Source organism: Fomitopsis serialis, assembly GCF_022376445.1.
Source record: "Fomitopsis serialis strain Sig1Antser10 chromosome Unknown B0H18scaffold_55, whole genome shotgun sequence".
Classification (NCBI taxonomy): Eukaryota; Fungi; Basidiomycota; class Agaricomycetes; order Polyporales; family Fomitopsidaceae; genus Fomitopsis; species Fomitopsis serialis.
The window spans coordinates 154,774-178,061 of record NW_025955015.1 but is presented as its reverse complement, the minus strand read 5'-3'; the positions used below and the strand labels follow the sequence as shown (position 1 = coordinate 178,061).

The window sequence follows — 23,288 nt, the reverse complement described above, 5'->3', positions numbered from 1 at the left end:
CCGGCGCCGGGGCTCGCGGCGGCGGCCCTACCCTAAATAGGTCCTGTCGGGCGCTCTGGGTGCTGTCGCAGGCCCATCGGGCGAATGCGATCGCGATGTGCGATCAGGCGAGATCTGACGGTTTCCGGGGCTAGGTACAGTGCTATATAAAGGGATTGTTTTGGCACCGCCGTGCCTCAATAGTTTATATCGAGATCCAACAGATGGACGGTGTACATGTATGTCGTGCACTATGACATACGTGCTGCACATGTCACACTCCACAACATACCCTTATCATTTCATTCCTCGCGATGCCGAACACTGCATTCACGCGAGAGGCTAAGGAATAAAGCAGCAGCCCTCCTAAATTGGTATGTTTGGGGCCCCGACAAATCATCAGGCCAGCCGAATACAGCGAGCATAAAGGTTCGTTATTCATGATATCGACGATCGACACTATACTAAGCACCAAGGAACAGGCAGACAAGATCGCCTTATACTACACCATCATCACCGTCCCACCCTTCGCTTTCCCATCCGTCGCCTGCAGGTCCACACGATTCGTCCTCCCACATATTGTCTTCCAACCCATCACCCGCAGGATCAGGATCCCATACATCGCCCGCCCTAACCAATGGCTCGCTTGCCACGCGGAGGGCCTGCAATTGCCTTTGCCATGCAGTGGCGAGTCCTGTTGATGCCTGGCCAATGGCGGCCGATGGCTCGTTCACACTGGTTCGTGGGTGGTTTGTGCTCGCCGACCCAGTATCCGACACACTTCTCGACACACCGTCTGACATGCTCGTTGACGCGGCGCCCAACACGTTCGTGGACGCGGTGTCCGACACGCTTCTCGACGCGTGGTTCGCGCTCGTCGCTGCGCTGTTTGTGCCCGTCGACACGTTCATGCCTGGCGGTTGCACAGCGCCCGCAGGCTGGGACGTGTCGGGCGTGGCCAAGACTCCATCTCCGTACATTAGCTCCATCGCATTCGTCACCCATGTACCTATGTCTTGCCATGTGCGCGCGCAGATCGATCGCAGGGTCGTGCGGATTTCGGCCTGGCGAAGTGCATAAGCTGACAATCCTTCCTGAACCTCGACAGGTAAATCTTGACGGGCGTCGTGCCTTCCGAGCCACCGTTGCGCCATCCACTGGTGATAGGCGAGGACGCGACGCATCTCCTCGACCAGCAGGTGTACTTCTTCTTCCCAGCGGTGTGCCCTTGCGCGGGACTTGCACCATTCCACACGCAATGCTAGGTATGTGATTCAGCACCTCATCATAGTGGAACAGACCATACACACCTTCTTGCAGGTGAGGGTCGTCAGCGTTCTCGGGCCCCGCGAGTGGCGTTGTGCGCCATATCCAGGACAGCGTGCGGCGACCCTCCGTCTCCTCGCTTTCGTCCAGCTTCAGCCCTCGGACGTGCTGATCCTCGAGGACTTGAAGTGTGGCTTCCCAGCCAGTTCTCCCAAGTCGGTCCGACAGCGAGACCAACGCTGCACGCGCACGCCGATACCGCTCGGCGTTCTCGTCAACCTTGGCCTGTGTCGTGTTGATGATCGACCGCGCACGAGTGTTCGCCTGTTGACCTCGGATGAATCGATCTTTGAACGAGTAGAGGTGGCTTCGGAGGTGGAGATGGCGCCGTAAGTCCGAGAGCGCGTCGTGGGCTTGAGCATGGCGCAGTCGCCACTCGATGTCTTGCAAGAAAGCGGAGACCTCCAGGGCCGAGCTGATCCCTGATGGGAGGAGTACAGGGATGTCATATGCAGGTACGTCCTTGTTCGTGTCGCGTACTAGACGTTCGCGGAAGGCCTCGGCACCCGGAATGTACGCGTGCTGAATCTTGAACCATGCCTCTAGTCTCCGACGGAGACTGTTGAGTCGCTCTTGGATGGTAGCATGCTGTTTGTCAGTGCTATGCTCCCCGAGTCCTCGAAATTCCCGACGAAGGCGACATCTGCATCAGGGAGTCGTGCATCAGGGAGTCGTAAGGATGGTGGGGAGCAACACTGTATACTTACTGCAAGTTCTCAAGATCAAGCCCAGCCGCGAGCATGATACTCGGTGACATGCTCGCGTGGTATGACAAGTCGTGTCCGGCCTGTAAGCGTGCCGCTTCCTCCTCGGCGAGCTGGCGGCGTACTGCTGCGACGGTGACCACTTGAGTTCATGTTAGCAGAGACAATGGCGAGACAAACATACGTCACGCACCGGGTTCCGTAGTTACGAAAGGATTCTCGAAGTTGGCAGGGTCAATCTCCCACTTTTCGACTAGCTCAGTCCATGCGCGCACACTCTCGAGCGGCAACGTCTCCCCGAACTCCTCGAATGCATGTCGTAGGGTACACATATGCTCAAGGGCCTCCTCCAGTTTCCTACAAAGTGTCGGACCTGTGATGTAGCACACTGTTAGGACCGCCGCGCGCGATTGAAGGTTGATGCAAGTACCAAGCTTCCGGACCTTCCCCCAGTTGTAATTCCCAAACACGTCGTCCAAGACGTCGCGTCGATGGCCAGGACCCATTTCTTTCGTGGAAGACGCGAACGGGTTCACGGCGGCCCAGCCTCGTTCGACCGCCTCGCCGTCGGTGCGCCCCACGCCTTTCGTGTAGTTGAAGGAGTACGCCGTTTGACAGGCGAGGCGGTGCGCATTGAGGTGGTGCTTCGGCACGAGGAAGAGATACTTGCATTGGATACGATCGAACTGGAGGCCGTAGAGTTCCTGGCGGGCGGGCAAGTTCCGGCTCCACTGGCAGGAGATATCGTACGACGTCACCACCTCGACGGTGCAGTGATGCGTGAGGCTCGAAAAATAGAGATAGTCCATGTTGACATAGCTGCAGGCAGGTTAGCGAGCAGTAATATTTGATATGATGTTTGGCTTACCGTTCGCCATATTGTAGATCGCCGACAGAGGCGGGCCGCTTCATGTCGTGTCGAACACATTCGACAGTAGCCACGCCACTTGCGTCCGTCTCACGAATCTTCTTGATGTTGGCAAGTTTGACGGCATCATGGTTGTGGCATGTATTTGTCTCTGGGGGTAGCTTCGTGTCGAAAGTATTCAAGAAGGCCTTGTAGGTGTGGTCCTCGACGAAGTACGCAAAGCCTTGGTTGAGGCCAGGGTCGACAGCTACGCTGGAGACCTTCTTGCGTTTGAGGCGGAAATTCGCGTCGAGGCCGACGAACAAGCGATAGAGCCATCTGAATGGAGGTCAACACAGGAGGTGCGCGAGGGACAGTATTCTACTTACTTCTCTCCCTCGGGTGCCTCCTTCCAATTATCGGGTAGATTCTTGCCCGGGTGAGGGCACGCCGGGCATTCCACCGCGCATTCCCCTCGTGCGGTTCCGCCGACGCCGGAGACGTCATGTCCACGGCCTGCTCGCTTGAGCATTTTCAAGTGGCTCCAAGCCCGCGACATGCGTAGAAACGCGGGATAACGATCCTGTGCAGAGGGCGGTTAGTGTCTCCTGTCAGTGGACGATGGAAGGGCACATACTGTGGATTCTCGTGGTGCCACATTCTCTGTCCGTCGCGCGAGCGTGTGATAGAATTCGTAGGCGGAGATCTTGGACTGAGTGCGCAGGAGGTGGAAGAGTTCCATCAGTGCAAACGTGGCGGCGGTCTTGGGATTCGTGACCGTCGCAGGGAACAACCGCGCACGCATGAGTTGGTTGGGCAGGTGTACCTTCCGATGACAGTTGCAGAAATCGAGCGCGACGTGGTGGATACCACTGACGTCGAGGATTACGAAGTCGTCGTCGAAGGCCGGTTTGGGGTTCGGGCAGCGTTGACCTGACGGGTGGCCCATTTGCATACTCACGCCGAGGCTCTTGAGGTTCGCGTGCTGAAAGTGGGCTTCGGCCCAGCGCTGGGCAAAGGATTTAGTCACGAAACATGGCTTGCCTGGGAAGATATCACCTTGATCCGATGGAGAGGCAAACGCATATGCCTGCCGGCTGTGCAATCCGCACAATAGAGCTGTAGATCTGCGCAGTCTTCACAGCGGTACTCTGCAATCCCATCGTGGCATGTCGGGCACTGCGTATCCGTGAAGCCCGCGCGACCTTCGAGCCTCAATAGCTCCATGAGCCATTCGTCAACCCTGGCGCGCCACTCCAACAACGGATGATCCTGTGCAATCAGAGGTTAGCCACGCTCACATTTCACTGTGTGGAGTCGACGTACACTAGTGGTCCGTCGTCGTCTACGAGCCTCGGCCTCAGCCGTGTCCGCCTCCGTGATGGCGTACACATGCGCCTCATCTCCATCCTCGCGAATCAGATCAGGGGCGTCGCCGGGGTCTTGAGATGTTGCATCGGAATGCTGCGGTAAGGTGATGAAAGTAATCTGGGAGTTATAGCCCTGGGGCCCGGACACGAACGCTGTGTGCCGAGCCGTCTCCATTACGGACTGCGTGGCATCGGGTTCCTCTTCAGCAACCGCATGGAGTTGGAAGGCGGTTCGTTGTCGTTTGCGTGCGCCAGGCATGATGCGGGAAAGGCAGCGCGAAACACAGTAGGCACGAGGGGCGGGAACCGACGGCAATGTGGGGACGCGGGAGGCTTTGCCAGGCCGGGTATGGGCCTGTCAACAACAGACCCAAAATGAGACATGAACGACACAAATCTCGAGCGAGGAAGAAGGTCAGCTCACCGCATGGCCCAGGCTTGTGGTCAGCCTAAAATTGTCTCCGCTGTCCAAAGGAGGGAAGCACAAGTGTCGTTTGAGTCCGGTCGATACACGCAGCGGAACTACGCGTGGTGGCTGTCGTCTGATTCGAGCTCGATGCCGCGGGCAACCAGGCATGTCATGCACGTCGCGAGGAATGCAGGCACCGCGGATCCGTCGACGACAGCGAAGCCTACAAGGACGACGTGGAGATCACGCCGCCGCCATTATCCTCGTCATCAGCGGGTCCCGACCCGAAGGTATGAAGACTCACCGGTGCTGCCATGACAGACCCATCGCACGCACAGCGCAGGGCGGTGTTCGTCGTCGTTCAGGCCGACAGCGACGATGCACAGGGTTATCAGAGTGGGAGGCGTAGCTTGGGCGTAGCAAAGACGGGAGAGGCGCGCAAACGAGCAGGCGTCACACGTGAGGGATAACGCATGGCCAGATCAGGGAATACGCCACCAGATGTGGCCCCGATGTAGCTGAGCGACCTGCCGGATGGTCGCTCAGCCAATGGGGGGTCGTTTAAAGGTCCCACTGAAGGTTGCGACAAATGCAAACATAACGCTGTGCGTTGAACGCATGCTTCGTTGGCTTACCTAGATGTGCAAGCTTGTTCTAGGCATCAACCTGGTCACGTACATACTAAATTAGTGTACACGCCTCGACATGGTCTTCACACTCGCGCACAGTACCAACGAGAGGGTAGTGCAGCACTGCTACTTACTCGCATTCTGTGCAAGTAGCCATGCAGTACTGTCCGTCCATTGTCAACATTTTCTGTTTTATGGTAGGCCTTCTCTCTCCTCCGGTAAACATTCATGCTCACCCCATTAACTGAGAACGACGGTATTCGTAGAATCATTCACTTGTGTAATTAGTCTGTGACTATATTCATACATTGCCAGGCTAATCCTCCCTCGACTTCCAGCTCTTCGAGCCGCACGACGCCTGCACGAATGGTCTCCACCTCCTTTGCTAAACAGCATATGTGTTTCGCACCCCAGTGTAAGTACACATCGCGGGCGATGTTCGCATATACTGTACGATCCACCACCACATTAGCCTGCGCCGTGAACTCCCAAGCCCGAAGCCTCTCCTTCACTTCGCTCTCCAATGCAGACACAAGGTCGGCCATCCCAGCCCTGCCCACGGCTTTCCTCTCCTTCATCCTCTGAAAGCCCGTCTCGACCATGAACCCCAATTGCCTGCCATTGAGCTCGCGCAGAGCTCGCTCAGCAGCCAAGACGCTACCTCCTTCACCACTCTCCTGCAGTACGTCGTGCTCTGGGGCCAACCACTTGAATGGTCTCTCATGAAGGCCAAGGTCACTCGTATCCAAGCCCTCTACAGGCCCAAGCGATTTGAACGGCTCGCGAGCCAGTACTAGCACTTGCGGCGGCAGGGTCGACGGGTCCCAGCCGAGAAAAGGGCTCGGAAAGAACTCCTTTTTCCTTGTATAGGCTCTGTCGTTGCAGCGAGAACGTGATTGCTTTCCGCTGACGGCCGCCATGAGCCGCCGAAGTGTGGACGAGGTAGTGCAGGCAACTCACGCAACTGTCCCGTCATACCTCTTTCGCGCCATGTTTTTCGCTGCCTTCCTCTCGGCGTCAGTGTAGTACTTCGCGCGTCGACCCATAGCGTCGCTGGAGGTTGAAGCTAAGGGGAAGTGATGAGTCGGTGCAAGTATCAATCGAGTTCAACGTTATTTGATTACATGCGCGCGTGACTCGGAAGAGCCGTTCGGTACATCGACGGACATCAAGATAGGCTACGATCGCGGGGAAACAGGCAGCAATGACAAGCACTTGAGCAGAGTAAGAAAGGCGTATGCACACACGGTCACTCGCGGAAGGAAGAATCGAAAGCGGAATGGTAGGCACTGATCGGGCCCGGTTGCACCTTTACATCGCCTCGATCCTCTGCCCTTTTGAACGCAGCCACCGCCTCGTCGTAGCTGCGGTAACCTTTGTGGCACGCCTCGGACACGCCGTTCACATAGCCCGAAGCCTGCTCCCTGGGCGGCGCAATCAGACAGGGGAGACGATGTGTTGAGACCAACTAACCAGTCGCTGAAAACGCCCACCCTAGTGCCCTTGCTAACTACGTACCACTTTCCCTTCCGAGGACTGTAGTCTTCAATGACACGTGTCTGTTCCTTCGGCCTGCGTCGCGAAGGTGCAGCGGAAAGGAAAGGGGTCCCATATGGAAGTGGGTACATAGGAGGCAGGGGCGGGATGAAGCGTGGCCGAGTCGCGACAGGGGAGCTGTGGCCAGTGCCCTCCGAGGGAACGGGTGGTGGCGGGGTTGGCAAAGGTCGGCGACGGGGTGTGCGCTGAAGAGTATGGCCCACCTGGGCCGAGGACACCAGAGGAAGGGCGGCGCGGAGCTCGTCGAGGTTGTTGAGAGGCGTGGGCGCACTCAGAGGTCTGGGACGCACTGTCTCTGCAAGTGCATTAGCTAAGCCAATGAGCATGTGACCGACCCAGAACTTACTACCCTGAGTCAACGCTGCTAGTCTGCGCTTCGGGACAGGGATGCGCGACGCAGGGCTCTCAGACGATGCGCCTGAGGGCACAGAGCCCGCTGGCGTCGTCGTCGTTGAGGTGGCCGGGATGTGCATCGCGTCCACGATGCCTGTCACCACTCGGTCCTTTTCACCTCGCGCGGCTTCAGGCGCTCCCTTGAACTCAACGTTCATGTGGCACGACGACTTCCCTTTCCTCACTCGATTCCTGCCTGTCGACTCGCCCTTCTTCTCGCTCCCTCGCCCTCCGCAATGCATCGGTCGCATGGCCGATAAGCATTGCGGGGTCTCTTCGTTACTCAACCCGGATGATACCTGTCAATGCCGGCGTCAACGTTATGCAAAAAATTCCAGTCACCACCGCCTTTCATGTATGGGATATCCCCCAAACCCTCTAGACCGGTCACCCGGTACGTGTGCTGGACATAGAGCGGGGCGCCCTCGCTGACTGATGTTCACGCGACAGATATGCCGCCAAAGTCGTGGGCGACGCCCGAGCAACTGCAATTTTTCAAGGAGAGAATTCAAGGCTTTCTCGCTGCGCAGAAGGCCAACAAGGTCTCGCAGTTTATGACGGAGACGGAGAGCGAATTCTTTGAGAAATGGCCAGAGCTGACGAAGATGTACGGGCCAGACGTTGCGCTAGACGACCTCACTGAGGAGCAGATGACCAAATACGGTGCCGCCCTGCAAAAGCGGAAGGATGTACGTGGCCATTCTGCTGCCGCCTCGTGGTACTGACTCATCTTTCGCAGCAAATGCGCTCCAAATTCTACAATGACGTGTACGCGACGCGCCGCGACACGCCAAAGGCCCTGACGCTAGCGGCCCTCCTCCCGGCCGCCCCACCTCCAGCCAAACGCGCGCCGCAGCGTCTAGAAGCGTACTCAAAACTTTACTACCAAGACAAGGTGAAGGCCTCGGTCGCCGATGCAACCAAGGACGAAGACGTTCCGGAGGCCCGAAACATCAACATAGTTCGTCGCGAACTAGCATCGGCCTTCAGCCTGGAACCTCCGGAGGTTCAGGCCGAAGTCCAAAGTTACATACAACAGCAGAAGGCAGCCATCGAACTGGCCAAAAAGGCGGCGGCCACGATGCCATCACTCGCCAATCGCACTCCGGAGGAATACAATAGGTATCTTACCGTTCTCGTTCTTGCCTCTGGGAGACGCTGACACGCTATTGCTTCGCAGCGCGATCAAAGAACTACCTCAATTTCTAGGACCACTACTCAAGGTGGCTTCGGAGTTGACGGGCCTCTCCATCAGTTGTTACGGGGGAGGGCCCTGGCCGGAGGAAGGTGGGGCGCTGCAGACCTTCAGGTGAGTCCTCTCTGACTCTCGGATACCGACGAGTTTACTGATAGTCTTGCTTCTCTAGCTTCCATATCGGCAAGACGGCAGCTGGCCACGATTTTGCTGCTACATATGCAGGCCACGAGAAGTATGTGATGCAACCCTTCGGGAAGTTCCTTAATGCGAAATATCGTGAGTCCATTGTCAATCCTTTCGTTGCACCTTCTGACATGACTTCTAGCCCCCGCTGAACGTGCGCGTCGAGCGCTACCTAGTGGCTCGCGAAGTCCTCTCGTGTCTGCCGACAGCGCGCAGGTGACGACCCAGCCCGCGGGCCCCAGTACTATCCCCCTAGCTCCTCCTGCTGATATTGTCCCCGCTCCCGCTGTTGTCCCTCCTGCGGCCGACATCACCGCGCCTCGTTCTGAGGTCGTCTCTACGGCCGCCGACGTCGCGGTTCCTCCTGGCCAAGTCGTGGCTCCTTCTCCTGTTGCCGAGTCGATGGGGACCATGTCCGTGGTGCCTGAACCAAACGCGCCCGAGCTTGTGCTGCTATCAGGTGGCGCAGGTGCCGGCATTCTCCCAGCGTCTGATTCCTCAACCCCTGGGCTCGAGAACATCGACATCAGCTTCATGCCCATCCCCGTCGTTCTTCCGACCACGCTGATGACATCCGCGATGGGCTCGAGCACCTTGGCCGCCGACGATGACATCTTTACGGCCGAGAACATTGCACGTTACCTGCCCGCACCCACCATCAACAACGTCGTCTTCCCGGAGTTCAATCCCTTACCTTCTACTGTGCAGTCACTGCCCACGAGCGTGGGCCCCTTCGACGCGCCATATCGTTTCGCGTCTAGCCCGCCACCTGCTCTTCCGTTTGACCCATCACTGTGGCTACCCTCGCAATCTTCGAACGTGTCCTACATGGACAAGCCGAATACCATTGATGTCCAGGACCCTCTCGCGTCTTTCCCGTTCCCACCGGACACATCGTCGACATTCGAGTCTGCGAGTGCCTCAAGCACAGCGTTCACCTTCAACTTTGACTCGATCGGTGTGCCATCGCAGCCCACCGCCCAACCCTCTGTCTCTATGTCCGTGGCGCCTGCCTCGGCCGTGAACGCACAGGATGGTTCCTTGCGTGAAGACACTTCCACCTCGACACCAGAGCTCACGCCGCCGCTGGCTGCGACCGCGTCGGTGACCTCCCCGCCGGCGACACCCACGTCTACCTCGGTCGCTGCTATGTCTGAGTCGATGCCATCGCCTGAAGCAATGTCGGTATCGATGTCTACGGCTACACCAGTAATTACTGTGTCCGCCACGCCCGACCAAACGTCTTCGCGTAGCCCATTAACGGATGCGATGCAGCAGTCTACTCATGGGGGACGACCGCGCCGAGACCGGACAGCTCCCAAGCCTGCGGACGCTGATTGGCAGCCGCCCAGTGCGCGCGGCAAGGAGAGTCACGGCCCTGCGACAGCTGTAAAGGTGGGAAAGCAAAAGGCAAATGAAGCTCTGGCTGAGAAGGCCTCGAAGCGTCCACGTACAGTCTGAACGCCGTGTCATGGTTTCCATGTCGGCGCGCGCAACAATATCTTGAGCACTGCTGTTCTGTATGATATACTCGAATACTGAATGCCTCCTCGTCGCTACGTAGTCTGTACTCCGCTATCCTTACCTGTGTCTCGCTATTGTGCTTTGACAAATCAATATTGCATGTCTTTCATTGTGACATAAGCCCGAGCTTCAAACCTGTCAGAGTTGTCGTAGCACACGAAAGAACATTACATGAATAGCAAACTAGTTTGCCCTGCTCGTCGACGTACAGCTACTTACAACTTAGAATATCCATGACGGCGGGCGCCTATGCTACGGACTTCATGCTGGGCGAGCACGTCTGTGCACGTGGTTGCCTGTGCTGTCGGGCTGTCTGCTTTGAGACTCCAGGCACAGGGAAGGTACAAGATCGTACCTAATCTGAGATGCGCTGACAGTAGCCCCGATGCTGCATCCATATGGGGCAGCCCCAGATCGCGCGCCGGTGGCTGCGGACGAAGGGGCCGGGTTCGGTACAGATATGGTAAGGGCCACGGGATACCCCGGCGTGGCTGCTAAAACGGGTAACGACCGACGGCGCCTCGTTCATACATGACGGCGTCTCGTTCATACATGGCGGCGCCTCGCTTATACATGAGCGAGTGGCGGCTCATGTATGAGAAGCGGCCCGCGGTAAGTACAGGCCTTTCATGTATACACCCTTCTGCGCTAACTACAGGTATTCTATACATGTATATGCCTGTATAGCCTGGGTCCTTACCTAGCACCCTGTTGCAACTGTCGTATAGCGACTTCGTAAACATGAGGATGCAGCGGGATTGACGGTGTGTATTTGAGTGCTGCAGCTCGACAGCCCTCGTTGTGCTCAAAATATCCCATAATCCGGAGCGGCTGTCGAGTAGCCTTCATATACGTGATATCGGCATGTGCAAGGCAGCCTGTATAGTCGTAAGGAGCCTGGCGAACTCCCGCCGCGACCGTGGCATCCTCAGTCGATGGTTCCTCGTCACATTTTCTCTTCTTGCCCTGCCTTCGCACATCGTGGTTGTATCCACAGACACTTCACATGAAGAATATATAAATTTGTACCCTACTTGTATTCAGAGCTGAAATACCATTGATATACGACGCGCTCAACCTCTCCCTCTCGGCGCCTCCACGTTCGCTGGTGAGTCCGACTCCATCGAGACTCGAGCATGGCCAGTGATTCTTCGTCGAGCTTGTTGAGGAGCAATAGCTGTTGTGCGAGCTCCTGGTTCGATGGTGTGGTTGTATAGACCCTTGCAAAGTCTTTGGAATTCGTGTATATTGCATTGATCTCGTCTCGCTGAGCATCAGTGCAATAAAGGGACTTGATGTTACACTAACTCTGCATGAGCGAAACAATGGCACAGGTGCACTGATATTGCATACCTTCACATCGAGGCGGCGCTCGTCCCACTCAGGTCCAGCCGAGTGCATGCCTGTGCCCTCTCGAGTCGTGTTGATGATGTGTCCAAATGACTAGATTCAGTTCGGTGTTGTGAGTCAACGACGACAACGAGAAATGCACTATATCGGCACACCTGGTCCAGTGACCGAGTCGGAGGCTTGTCTTCGCAGAGATGGAAAAGCTTTTTCATGGTATGAGTGACTCGTAGGAAGTGGGGATCGCAGAATGGGCGACGCACCGATGGCCAGAGTCCCTGAGCAGCAGGATCAGGACCCGAGTGACCCTCCATGCCTCCAGACAGTCCTGATTATTCCTGGCTGTCGGCAGCCTGCATATCCCTGTCACACATTCGCTTGTAATTCTGGAAAAAACCCCGGTATATTGGTCTCAAGGAAATGTGTCACAGACGAGTTACTCACCACATTAGGATGGATGTCGCTGCTGATCGCCTATATGCTGTGTGGAACGAGGCCGAAACCACCTCATTTGGGGTGACAAATGCTTCGGTGCTGGTGCATGAGGCAACCGACGGTGTATCCACACGTCAAAGGTTGTCAGTTCGGCAGCATGGCCATGCGAATCAACCACAGGCTAAGACGATCGCGAGCACGAACTTCACATACCTGGTCATAGACACTGTCGGACGCCATCCTCATGGTGCGGATTCGTGCCCGAAAACACGAGGTGGACCGATATACTCGTTTTCGTGATCAGTGTATGGCTGCTCCGACCAACAGAATAGCTGATTACCAGTCAGCAAGAAGACACTATGACAGCGAGACAACCAGTATCTTACCTATATCGTGTTATTCCACATGAAGCTCCATTGTTCCGGTCATGCCTCGTGCCAGTAGTAAGACCCGACGACAGCGAAGCAATCAGTATGTTACCATTTTGTTCTTGTGCTGCACAAAGTTCCATCAGTCTGGTCGTGTGTCCTGTCAGCGAAGCAACCAGTACGTCGCAAGTATGGTATTGTTCTGCACGAAGTTCAATTAGTCTCATCTTGGCTCATTCCTCATAGAAACGACGAGACAGCGAAGCACATGTGCCACATGTGGACGAAGGGTTCTAATTAAAGGAGAGTGAATCTAATTAGGGGATGGGGAAGACAAAGCCGGCAGGACATGAATATACCACAACGGTCGACCGACGTTGCGTTGGCAGCGCGCCCTCTGACAGAATTCCCGCGCCCTCTGGAACTCACACGGTTGAAGAAGCAGCCAGATGCTGCTTCGGGACGATCTCTGTCAACGTCGCGCCCTGCCCATCTTGCGAACGACAGCAGTTCTGCGCTTCTCCGTGCCTATCAACGACGTCATTCTGTGGGACGGCCGACCATCCGACTGTGCGCCGGACTGCGCGCCCCGGAATTCTCAATTCCCTGACGTTCTGAGACGAACGCGCGCGACATACGATGACAAATAAGCGCCGCGCCACAGTTGACGTTGGTTCATCCACTTCTGCACCATCATGTTTTTGCGGCTTCACGGTCGTCTGCACTAGCACCTGTACCGAGCAATAGCGACGCGGTCACGCTCCTCGGACACCGTATTAATGTATATTACATCGAGAGTAGTAACAATGTAACAATGCCTCCCCTACACCGCCACTTGCAGTCAGCTACAATGGACGAGTCCGACAGACGTCGTAGACCTGGGTGTAGGGGGCAGATACACGTTCAATTGTCTGCGGGCACTGGCCGGTACTCCTGCAAGGCGTCCACGGGATCGTGTTCAGCGAGTCGCAAGACATGCCTCTCATGACGGCTGCTGCAGGGACAATCGATGCAACACAAAAACATGGTGGTGCGAGGTGTGGTGAGGTGGGTAAACCGACGTCTTCGTGTGGATAGCGCCTATTTGTCATCATATGTCGCGCGCGTTCATCTGCGCCTAATGTTCTGCAACTAGCTGTACTGTAACTCTGTCCGAAATACTTACGGATAATGATTATTGTATTTTGGCAAGGTTCTTCCCACGGGGCATGTACATACTGTACCAATCTGAGCGCTTGTTCGAATGCAATCAGGTCCTTGGTTTCTTCGTGCGTGTGCAAGGTGTCTTGACTTCGGCGTGCTCTGACGCGTGGACTCGCTGCTATCTGATTGCCACTCTTGTAAATACCTGGACTCGCTCAGCCACGTCTTCACGAAACCAAAGGGCCGGGATATCGAGACGATGTCGGGCAAAGCGATCAGCAACAGTACGCTGGGCCTGCGGTTCATGCAGAACGCGCAGCGGGCGAAGTTACAGGCCCAGGTAGAGGCCGAGCAGGCAAAGATCAGGGATGACGCGGAGTGGTCGGTCTCGCAGGATGTTCGAGATGCCTGGGGAACCGACGCAAGTTCTAGTTCAACATCGGGTTTGAAGCAAAAGAAGTGTGTGCAGTTCCCCGTACGAAGATCGTTGCGACTCTAGATGACATCATGAACGATAGGACTCAGTCGGTGACGTACGAGGCGTCGTATGTCCCTTTCATATTCGACGAAGAAGAGAAGGAAGAGGGAGAAGATGATATGGGCGCATCGTCGGCACTCGTGAGGGGAAGGAGGTCATTCAATGAACGCGGTCAGGAGGTTCTGCGCAAGGAGGTCCGTGCACTCTACGGAAGTTGCGAAGCTGACGGGGTCATCGCCGCTTTTTCTCTATGATGAGTCTAACTACCCGCGCAGGTACGCGAGTCTGACAACGAAGCAGAGGGACCCGCAGGGGAGGCTGCTGGCAGGTCTGATCCGCTAAAAGGCAAAGGCCGCCCCGGATCGATATCCGGGTTCAAAGCGCCGCTGCCTACCAAATCAAAGGACAGCAAGAAGGCACGGACGAAGACCGCGCAGCAGCTCGTTCACGAGACAGCCGCGGTAGCATCGGTATCACTCTCATCTGCACCACCTTCCAGGGCGGCAGTCGCGAAGAGTGAACCTGCGGGTTTCATGAAGCCCGCTGGCGTAGATGCGCCGCCACCTACTAACGCCAAACAAGGCCAGAAGAAGAGACAGCGCGACCGCGATTCAACTGTCGATTCCACGGAGAGCAAAGGGAAGAAGCGGAAAAAGAAGGTGGAGGCGGACCTTGCTACAGTCGGGTGACCCATACTATGACTACATTTGGCTCGCTGTTTCCATAGGCTCACCTGCTCTGCCTGCATGCAAGGATTCTGCCGGTCAATATAAGAACGAAGGATGGCCAGCTGACGATATGATCTTCATTTAAGATAGCGGGCGAAGTACGGATATACGTCATGCACCCTTGTAGGTGGCAGGCTTCACCGCGACTGAATGCTGATTATGATGACTCAATCGGATGGCTTCGAACTTCTGCAGACTAATGCCCCTATGATCATGATTATAGTCAGTTTCTGATGGGACGTGCGGCCGCACACAATTCGTCGCAGACGGGCTGTGGCTTCTGTACAATGATCGCCCCACACAACTGGTAAACTCTATGTATTTTCGCGCTCTGTTCATCGCCATGCCTTGACTGAGATCCCCCGGTCGGCCAGATTTGTTGTTCATGCGCTCATATCGGATTCCGCCGCCAGAACAAGCATGGTGAATGCAGCTCACAATTACATTTCATTTCGGTTCTACGCGCACGGGCCGCCGGCTGTCCACGCACAGGAGAAGTCAAGTAACGTCACTCGCGCCTTCTGAACGGTCGTCACCCACTTATGGCAAAGCTCAGCTGAACTCCATCTGACATTTGCTTTCGGACATAGGACTTCTGTCAGGGTGGGTGCCGCATGTTGCCGGCATCGTCAACGTGCACATTCTCGTACTTTCCTTCTTATCGTCCCTGAAGTACAGGGCCCCTCAATGTGCAAACGGACAGGATCCGGCGCCCCGTGGTCAGTCAAGGTCATACTGTGATCAGGATACGGCCAGGACTGACAACGCAACGGTCCATCCAAGTCAGAAGTCGAGCGGCACAAACAGACGGATGTCAACCGGTCTCCTAATCGCATCCGCCGCCAACATCGTCTCGGTGAACGAGGTGTTAGCATGACAGAGACGGTGAAGTCATATGCCAGGGACCACTATATCATTCTTCACCCCGCTTCCACCGGCGACTGGAACTGTCAAACGAGCGCACGAAGAGAAGAAGTCCGGCATGCCGTCCCGTCTTCCAGCGTCTTCCCTGCACCGTGTACGGACACGCAGGACTCGCTTTCTCGCACGCCAACGTTGGTTTGATGGCCCGTGCGTCTGATCAAGGTACATGGCTGATGTCGACATAGACAGCTAGAGTGGGAAGCCGCTGTCTTCCCGGGCGTGCCCTGGGGCGGCGAGCGTTCTTGTATGCAGTTGCCAGGGAAAAGCTGTCGTAAGGCGTTTGCGATGTGTGACGACGTGCAAGTTTGGGCGGCTTGGTCATGGGTGAGACGAAGATAGCACAGAAGACGCGCGGAGGTTGGGTGTCTGGGAAACGACTCGGAGGGAAAAGCTAAACGTTGAGGCGTCAGTGGCTAGACTAGAATAGCGTCGGTATGATGAACAGGACGAACGAACTTGCGAAGCCACGCCACAACACATGGACGGTAAAGCCACCGTGCACAACGGGTAAGTCGTCACTTGACATATGCTGTATGGTGGCCAGTGACTGGCGGATCCTCCCCTGTCGGTTTTATGGAGTAGGTTGCATTGCCATGCATAGCCCGCGGCGATAGATTGGCAACTGGAGACTCATCTGCCCTCGTCAAGCTCGAATCGTCACGGCAACAAACGTCCGTCAAATCATGCACAATCCAGGCTATCCGACCGGGCAGCACGTCCATACGCACTACGTGGGTTCTGCATATGGCGTCTCTACACATGCTGATCTCGCGCATCTGCCAGTTCGGACAGTCGGGATCTGTCGCGCTCGCCCTTCTAATACATCTCGACGTTTGACAGAACCTGACATGGACAGACCGTGGTCGGTCGGCCGTCGACGTCGACGCCGCAATCAGCCATCCTGCTGCTTCCCTCGTCAATTACGCCCGCCGTCCGACACCCGCACACCATAACGCTGCCGCAGTGTCTCCGATCGCCACCGGAGCTGACTCGGACGCGTGTTCGCCGCCCGGCGAGTGTCAGTGAGACGAAATGGAGGTGAGTCTGTTTGACCGCGTATGCTGTTAGCTCGCTGCCGCCCGTGTTAGCGTTCTGTCGTCCATGGAGGTGTCCAGTCTCGAGGCGGTGGTCGGTTTGCGGCCCCATCCCACCCATTCGGCGCTTCAGCGTTGACAACGGACGTTGTCCGTAGCGCCCGCGGGGTGGAGATGAATCACCCATGACTTGGCAAGGAAGACGGGGGTCGTAACTCAAATGATCGTGGCGTCCCTGGAGGATGTACCGATGAGCGTAGTGGCGCCGCAGCGGTCGGCTGGGACGCTCAGACGCCGCGCTGCAATGTCCGTTGCGCCACAAGAAGTGCATGGGGGACAGGGGACGTCACGCGTTGCGACGTGAAGTTCTTCCACCCAGGCGTTGTTCACCGGCGGACGGTCGGAACACGCAGTTGCTGTAGATGCGGCTTGACAAGACGAGGCGAGATTGGCAGTTTACGTGTAGGCATATTCGGTTTGCCATGACGGGAATGGTGGTGATGCTGACGAATGCGTGCAGTAGCTTATTGTTCCGCGGATAGCGGTGTTCGTGTAGAAGCAAACTGGCGGCCAGGACTGGACACATCGCATACGCAATAGCAGCAGGGTACATACCATCGCGCGCCCACCATAATCATCCCCAACCTCACCGGCAGCCGTCTGCGGCCCATCCGAACATCGACTACGCCGTCGACATTTCGATGGCCGGCTCGACCGGCTCGTGGCGAACACCGAACGGCGAATAGCGAGCGACGCAGTGGCGCCGCCGCGGTATTGAACTTGACAGGGGCAGATGAGCGACGGCCTCGGAGGACCCTGTGGCGTTAAGATGGGCCCCGCGCAGGATCCTACTAGGTGCTGATCCTCGACAAGGCGGGCAGAGTCCGGAGCAGAGGACAAAGTCGTCCGGCGCGTCTCGATGTGCCGGCAAGACAATACAGCGCGGACAGCACAGGTGTGCAAAACCGGGGTGGTATGGATTCGACGGACGGCGAACTCCTGGTGGAGGATGGAGATCCGCTCGGGTCGCCCATGCTGGGAGAGTAATGAAGATGGTAGCGGAATGAACTGTCCAATACGCTGCGGTCGAGCAATATCGGGTACGTCGCTCGATTGCATCAGCCTGAACCCCAAACGATCATCCTGGCGAGTCAAACATGTAATCCCCGTGCCTGCCAATATCTGGACATGTAATCGCACAGGCTGCAGATAACCCCCCGAGCCCGCCAAGCTGCCGCTGGCACAGCTCCTATCCGAGTCCACAGCACCAGCCCGAATCCGTGACACAGGCCGCATGTCTAACCGGCTCGCGGGGTGCGACGGGTTCCTGGTTAGGCCATGCACGCTGGGAAGCGAACCGCGCTAGCGACCTGGCCATGGACACCTCCTGCGCACTCTACCGCACCCACGGCTCCCATCCGATCTCGATTTGTGTCCGTGCCCGCTCGGTTTGGGCAAGAACGACGGGAGCAAATTAGGCGCGCGGGTGCGGAAGCAACGGACGGCTGGCGCCCATGCAACTACGCTGGCAAGAAGCCTCCTCCATGAGGAAGGGCGGGAAGTTTGAGGGCCTGGCGGCCCTGACGTGATGGGATCGATAGGCTACCGTGGTACGCTGTTTGTCTAGCTTGATACGACGATTGGTGTACATGTGCGGACTGAGCACAGCATCGTACGCGTGTCTACACTACACACATATCGATCCGCACAAGCCAGCTATGTATCACGCCTGGTGGAGATGATCATATCGACGGGGACGGCTGATCTGAGAGCGATGCAGACAGATGCAAGGATGGCTCCTGTCGTGCCCCCGCAGAGCACAGCGAGTGGGAGCATATGGACCACGCAGCCGGGCCGCTGGCCTGACATCAAACCCACTAAAGAAGCGCGGAATGTGGTGGGTGACGGCGGTGTGCCTCCCGAGAGGAGCAACGAGGCGCACTTACCCGCTCCGAAAGTGCGCTGCCGCAACTCGAAAGTGGGACGCGAACAGAGGTTGGTCGGTTCGAGCGCGAGGAACGCCGTGCGGCGCGATGCAGTACCGTACACCACGATCGCCTGCAACGAACCCCCTCCGGGCCAAATCCTCTCCTCTGAGTCTGACCACGACAAGCGGCGCTGGTCATACCGCACGAAGCGACGGGATCATCCTCATCCCAGACGCCCAACTAGTTGAAAAAACTCGTGTTCTCGGAAGGGAAGCGGAAGTGCAAGAAGCGCACCCGCCCCCGAGCTTCGATGCATCGCTCGCTCCTTAATGAACGCCCCTCGGCAAGGCACCATCGACATCGCCCGCCGCGTGTTCGTATTCGTCAGGAGAGACGCGGGTGGCGCCGACGATGACGGTGCCGAGCGTGGCGGACGATCCAGGGGTGCGCCGATAGCGCCGTGTCTGGATCGGAAATCGTTCGCTCGCGGCGAGTTCTGACTCTCAGTGTGCCCGGCGCACCACCGCGCATTCGTGCATCCGCCCACGCACGATAGACGAAGACGAAGACGACTCGGAAGACGCACCCACTTAGACGCCTTCGCGGGCTGTTGCCTGCTCAGCCTGAGTGGCCCCTCGGAACCCAACGACCCTGCTGTCCTAGCGCCGGGTGTTGACCGCTTGGCGCCCGAAAGGCGAGAGTGCGCGCTCAGCGGGGTGGGTGCGCCGGGAGGGGCCATGGAGAGCAGTGCCTGTAAGCCAGGTTCAATCCGGCAGCAGTGTCCCTCTGAGCGGGGACGTGGCTGGGATGGGAGCGTCGGGGACTTATTTGGCGGGTTTGAACACCGGACGGCCCACGCGCATGTGCTCGCCTCCGCTGCTATCTGACTTACGGGCGACGCGTGCGCGGACGAGCGTGGATAAGCGTGGCACACAACTTCGTACTAACCGTCCGACGCTATCCCAAGAAGGGACGCCTCTGCACGCGATGCGGTGGGCATGACGGTACGGTGCACGGTGCGCGATACTGCATTGTCATTGATACACGATATGATACACGATACACGATGCTACGGTGCGATCGCGAAGGCTGGGTTTGATATCCGGGAGCCGGGCTCGCGCGCAGGGCACCGACCCGACCATTCAAGATCCACGGACGCACCGCGTAGCATCCCGTCCCTGCACCGCACCGCGGCCCAGACGCGCTGCAGCGAACCTCGGAACGCAGGGATCGTGGATCGGAAGCGAACACGCCCCAGTCCAGGCCCGCTCGCACCCTGTGCGGACGAGGGTACATGGCACGCTGAGTTGCGCGGTGTCAGTAGGCGATTTAGAGGCGGGGACGGAGGAGGCCTGGGTGCGAGCGCGGGGGCACTTACAGAGGACCACTCGCTGTGCGGACGCGTCCGAGCGATCGGGCGTGGCACTGGGGAGGGGCGAGGAGATGGCTCCGTAGGGCGCGTGCAGTGCTATCGGTCGATGCTCCGCTGGACGCCGAGGCGTGCAGCCCTCCGTATGCGGCGAGGAACAGAGTTGCCGGGGACGCAGCTCTGCCTCGATTGCACCGAAGACGCGTGGTGGGCTGCCTCGGAAGGAAGACGGGAACCTTGTGGGGAGTGAGTATAACAGCCGGCACGTCAGCCCGCGAAGCGGGCGGCGAGCAATAGGACGAAGTACTACGCGCGCACGAGGTCCGCGGTCTGTATCAGCGGAGCAAACAAGGTAGTAGTATGAGTACATGCCAATTCGACTCCGGACGGTGCATCGTCACTGGGTGATCTGCAGGGCAATCTCGCGCACCGACTTGTCGATTCTGGCATGACCGGTGACCATAGCGTAATTGAAAGGCCCGGGCAAGGATGCAGAGCCAAGAGCCAAGCACGAAGCCGCCCGAGTGCTGCTCACGCCGTCCAAACCCCGCGCTACATAAGTACCAAGCCCCTCGCCGGCGCCTGGGGTGCACTGAATGGCATGGCCATACGCGGCCAGCCGCACAGAGACGGCTCGAGCGGCGGGCGGATGCGCAGGCTTCGCGACGGGAAGCGCGCGGGGATGTGGCATTCGGGTTCCGAGGACGGCTGATCCTCGCTCGCGGGCTTCCATTTCCATGCAGCGCGATGCGGCGATGAGTCGTGCCCCCAGGTGCCGCAGCTGCCACCGCCAGCAGTGCTCGCTGACGGCATGTCGTGATCGCACCTGCACACGGGAACGCAGCGTGCGAAGGCCGCCTGATCTGGGGCGGCGTGAAGGCGGCGGGCGTACACCTGTCATGCGTTGGAAGCGACGGCCGGTGAACTTGGGCGATGGACGTCGACGGGCAGGCGTCTTCCGAGGCGAGCGGCTGCCGGATCCCATCAGTGGCCCAAAAGGGCGGAGAGTGCAGGAGAACGTCCAGATCGAATTGGATCGAACCGTCTGTGCGAGCGCGGGCCGATCGGTGCAGCGCCCCTGCGTCCGCGCACACTCGGATCCTGCCTGCGAAGTCGCTGTCCGTGTCAACAGACCAGACGTTTCGAGACGTACGGCATGTCATGGGCGTGACACGCGCAACTGGCACCGCGACGACTCCTGTTGCCCTCCTGCAGGGTCGCTGTCGCCACGACGCTCGTCTCCGGCCTGATGTGCGCTGTCGAACAACACTCGGAGTCCGGCGGCGGCCTGCGTGATGACAGTTTCTGCTCAAACCGGAAGCCTGATGGCCGGCTGGCCCATCTGCACCCGCGCAGGGCGCGTTACGTTACCTGGGCCGAATTGGACGGCGACCTGCCGTCGCACGCTAGCGAGTCCGCCCTGCCCGGTGTGCCAGCAATTGGCTGCAGGCTGTCGGGGAGCCGCGATCACCCTGCGGTACGTACGCTGCGTAGTAAGCGTGGCCGATGCGGTAATGGGGGCCCCGTGGCGCAGGAGGCGGTCGATGAGATGCGTCCGGGGACACACGCTCTGCAATCGGTGGTGTGATTGGCAGGCCGGAGGCAGATGGATGTGCCAGGCAACGGTGCGCTGCGAGATGACCGCCGCCGGGCGATGTATGACAATAGCGATGTGGGCATGGCCTCGGCTGAAGAAGGCATAGCTTGTGTGTGCCGGGAAGAGCCAGCGCAGTGGGAATGCAGCGGGCAGAGAAGACGGTGCGTGGGCGGAGAGGTGGACAGAGCTTGCTCGCTTCGAGGCTGGCAGCGACGGTGGCTGGCGCGCGCCTGGGGTGACGCCGGTCGCGGTGGGCCGGTGTTCTGCGAGGGGGCACGGAGGGATCGCGATCTGGTGAAGTGGCAATCAGGATCAATTGCCCGCGCCGCGCCTAGCAGCTGCCTGGCCTCCTTTTCCTTTTCCTGTCCGAGTCCGGACGCCAGATGCGGCGATGCGCGATCGCACACCAAGAACGCTCCCCCTCTCAGGGTCGCTTCATCTGCGTCCGCCATCCGCCCCCGCCCTTATAAGGCCCCCGCCTGCACCCCTCGATCCCCTCTCCCCCACTGCCCTCGCCTCGCCACCGCACCCCCGCACCCGCCGCAGCCTGACCACCCGCCATGGCGACCGCCAAGTACCACCTCCGCCCCATCCCCCACATCCACACCGGCTCGCCCTCCCTCTCGCCCTCGACCACCGCGTCCACCGGCAGCGAGCGCAGCCCCCCTCCGCCTCCGCCAAACGCGCCTTCCTCCCCCCCGCCCCGCCAGACCCCGCGCGCGCACGCCGCCCCATGTCGCCGCCGGCCCTCCGAGGTGCGCCGCGCATGCCCGCGTCCCACAGACTGCCCCTGCTGACGTCCCCGCGCGCAGACCTCGAGCTCTCCCCCGTCGACGCGTCCGCCGCCGCCATGCCCCGCCGCGGCGGCTTCCCCGCGCCGCCGACGGGCCACGAGCTCATGGCGCTCTTCCCCCGCCCCCGCCCAACGCCGCGATGGGCTCCACGTCCGGCTTCTTCTTCGAGCAGGAGCGCGCGTTCTTCGCGCGCAAGGGCAAGGAGATCGTCACCGTGCAGATCGAGGTCGACATGCACGCGGGCCCCTCGTATCCACATCCGCACGCGCAACCTCCGCCGCCTGCTGAGCACCCCGCCCGCCAGACGTCGGGCTCGCCCCGCACGCATCCGGGGCACGCCCTCGCGCCGCCGCCCCAGGCTGGACCGCCGCCGCCGACGCAGGCGGGCGCGCGTGCGCCGCGCGGCGGCATCCCCATCATCCCCGTCCAAGCTCAGTCTGCGCCCGTCTCCGCACCGTCGCCCTACCCGCACCCACACTCGCACTCCGTACCGCCACCGCCCCCACAGCACGCGCGGACGACCCCGCCACACGCGCCGATGGACGTCCAGATGCAGTACCCGATGCACCCGCCGCCGCCGCCACAGCAGGGTGAGGAGCACGCCGGGAAGCCGCCGCAGGGAGAGGGGTACCCGGGGGAGGAGGACGAGGCGTGGAGGCGGCCGATGCCGCATAACGAGAGGAGACGCGCGGGGAAGCACACGAAGCGGGTGATCGTCGTGAAGTGAGAGCCGTGAGTCGTCGCCGTCGTTGAGGGTTTCCAGGTCGTTCTTGGGGTTTGGGCTGGACTGGCTGCAGGGTCGGCGGTCGGTGGTCGTACGCGTACGCTAGGAAGCATTATACTGCGTCTGTTCAATGTCTCTGTGTTTCTGTGCTGATTCTGAATGACTATCATTAGTACCCGTTGCATCATCATCGTCTCGTCGTTGCTGGTTTTCATGTTACTATTATCGCATTGCAATTGCAACTGGTCTCGTCCATGTGTCTATATAGGTGTGTGTGCTGCCTCTGTCTATAGGTGTGTG

The 23,288-nt window shown here is 58.8% G+C and overlaps 7 protein-coding genes across 7 annotated transcripts; 3 read left to right on the top strand and 4 right to left on the bottom strand.

Moving 5' to 3' along the window:
* Positions 1 to 476: 476 nt before the first annotated feature.
* Positions 477 to 4,485, bottom strand: B0H18DRAFT_1121049 (uncharacterized protein; the record flags this gene model as incomplete). Its single annotated transcript, XM_048034261.1, has 10 exons — positions 477 to 1,240; positions 1,290 to 1,948; positions 2,013 to 2,151; positions 2,203 to 2,382; positions 2,440 to 2,828; positions 2,878 to 3,195; positions 3,246 to 3,439; positions 3,494 to 3,865; positions 3,916 to 4,128; positions 4,183 to 4,485. The coding sequence occupies 10 exons, from the start codon at positions 4,483 to 4,485 to the stop codon at positions 477 to 479; spliced, it is 3,531 nt and encodes a 1,176-aa protein (XP_047891249.1).
* Positions 4,486 to 5,548: 1,063 nt separating this feature from the next.
* Positions 5,549 to 7,372, bottom strand: B0H18DRAFT_956353 (uncharacterized protein; the record flags this gene model as incomplete). The annotated part of the gene is made up of 5 exons (XM_048042451.1): positions 5,549 to 6,125; positions 6,225 to 6,330; positions 6,555 to 6,688; positions 6,783 to 7,116; positions 7,168 to 7,372. 5 exons carry the CDS (start codon positions 7,370 to 7,372, stop codon positions 5,549 to 5,551), a joined length of 1,356 nt encoding a protein of 451 aa, XP_047891248.1.
* Positions 7,373 to 7,571: 199 nt separating this feature from the next.
* B0H18DRAFT_1121046 (uncharacterized protein) lies at positions 7,572 to 10,056 on the top strand (the record flags this gene model as incomplete). Its single annotated transcript, XM_048034260.1, has 6 exons — positions 7,572 to 7,608; positions 7,665 to 7,903; positions 7,954 to 8,336; positions 8,395 to 8,523; positions 8,582 to 8,688; positions 8,738 to 10,056. The coding sequence occupies 6 exons, from the start codon at positions 7,572 to 7,574 to the stop codon at positions 10,054 to 10,056; spliced, it is 2,214 nt and encodes a 737-aa protein (XP_047891247.1).
* A 1,071-nt stretch (positions 10,057 to 11,127) lies between these two features.
* On the bottom strand, positions 11,128 to 12,106 carry B0H18DRAFT_1212705 (uncharacterized protein). The gene is made up of 5 exons (XM_048036488.1): positions 11,911 to 12,106; positions 11,730 to 11,852; positions 11,625 to 11,672; positions 11,473 to 11,562; positions 11,128 to 11,422 (listed from the first exon to the last, which is right to left on the bottom strand). The coding sequence occupies exons 2-5, from the start codon at positions 11,778 to 11,780 to the stop codon at positions 11,150 to 11,152; spliced, it is 462 nt and encodes a 153-aa protein (XP_047891246.1). The 5' UTR covers positions 11,781 to 11,852; positions 11,911 to 12,106; the 3' UTR covers positions 11,128 to 11,149.
* A 1,278-nt stretch (positions 12,107 to 13,384) lies between these two features.
* B0H18DRAFT_1018643 (uncharacterized protein) lies at positions 13,385 to 14,713 on the top strand. The gene is made up of 3 exons (XM_048029388.1): positions 13,385 to 13,871; positions 13,931 to 14,084; positions 14,166 to 14,713. The coding sequence occupies exons 1-3, from the start codon at positions 13,672 to 13,674 to the stop codon at positions 14,577 to 14,579; spliced, it is 768 nt and encodes a 255-aa protein (XP_047891245.1). The 5' UTR covers positions 13,385 to 13,671; the 3' UTR covers positions 14,580 to 14,713.
* Positions 14,714 to 19,576: 4,863 nt separating this feature from the next.
* B0H18DRAFT_523234 (uncharacterized protein) lies at positions 19,577 to 21,188 on the bottom strand. The gene is made up of 3 exons (XM_048038444.1): positions 20,246 to 21,188; positions 19,883 to 20,179; positions 19,577 to 19,806 (listed from the first exon to the last, which is right to left on the bottom strand). The coding sequence occupies exons 1-3, from the start codon at positions 21,034 to 21,036 to the stop codon at positions 19,647 to 19,649; spliced, it is 1,248 nt and encodes a 415-aa protein (XP_047891244.1). The 5' UTR covers positions 21,037 to 21,188; the 3' UTR covers positions 19,577 to 19,646.
* An 842-nt stretch (positions 21,189 to 22,030) lies between these two features.
* Positions 22,031 to 22,991, top strand: B0H18DRAFT_1121043 (uncharacterized protein; the record flags this gene model as incomplete). Its single annotated transcript, XM_048034259.1, has 2 exons — positions 22,031 to 22,225; positions 22,254 to 22,991. 2 exons carry the CDS (start codon positions 22,031 to 22,033, stop codon positions 22,989 to 22,991), a joined length of 933 nt encoding a protein of 310 aa, XP_047891243.1.
* Positions 22,992 to 23,288: the final 297 nt, after the last annotated feature.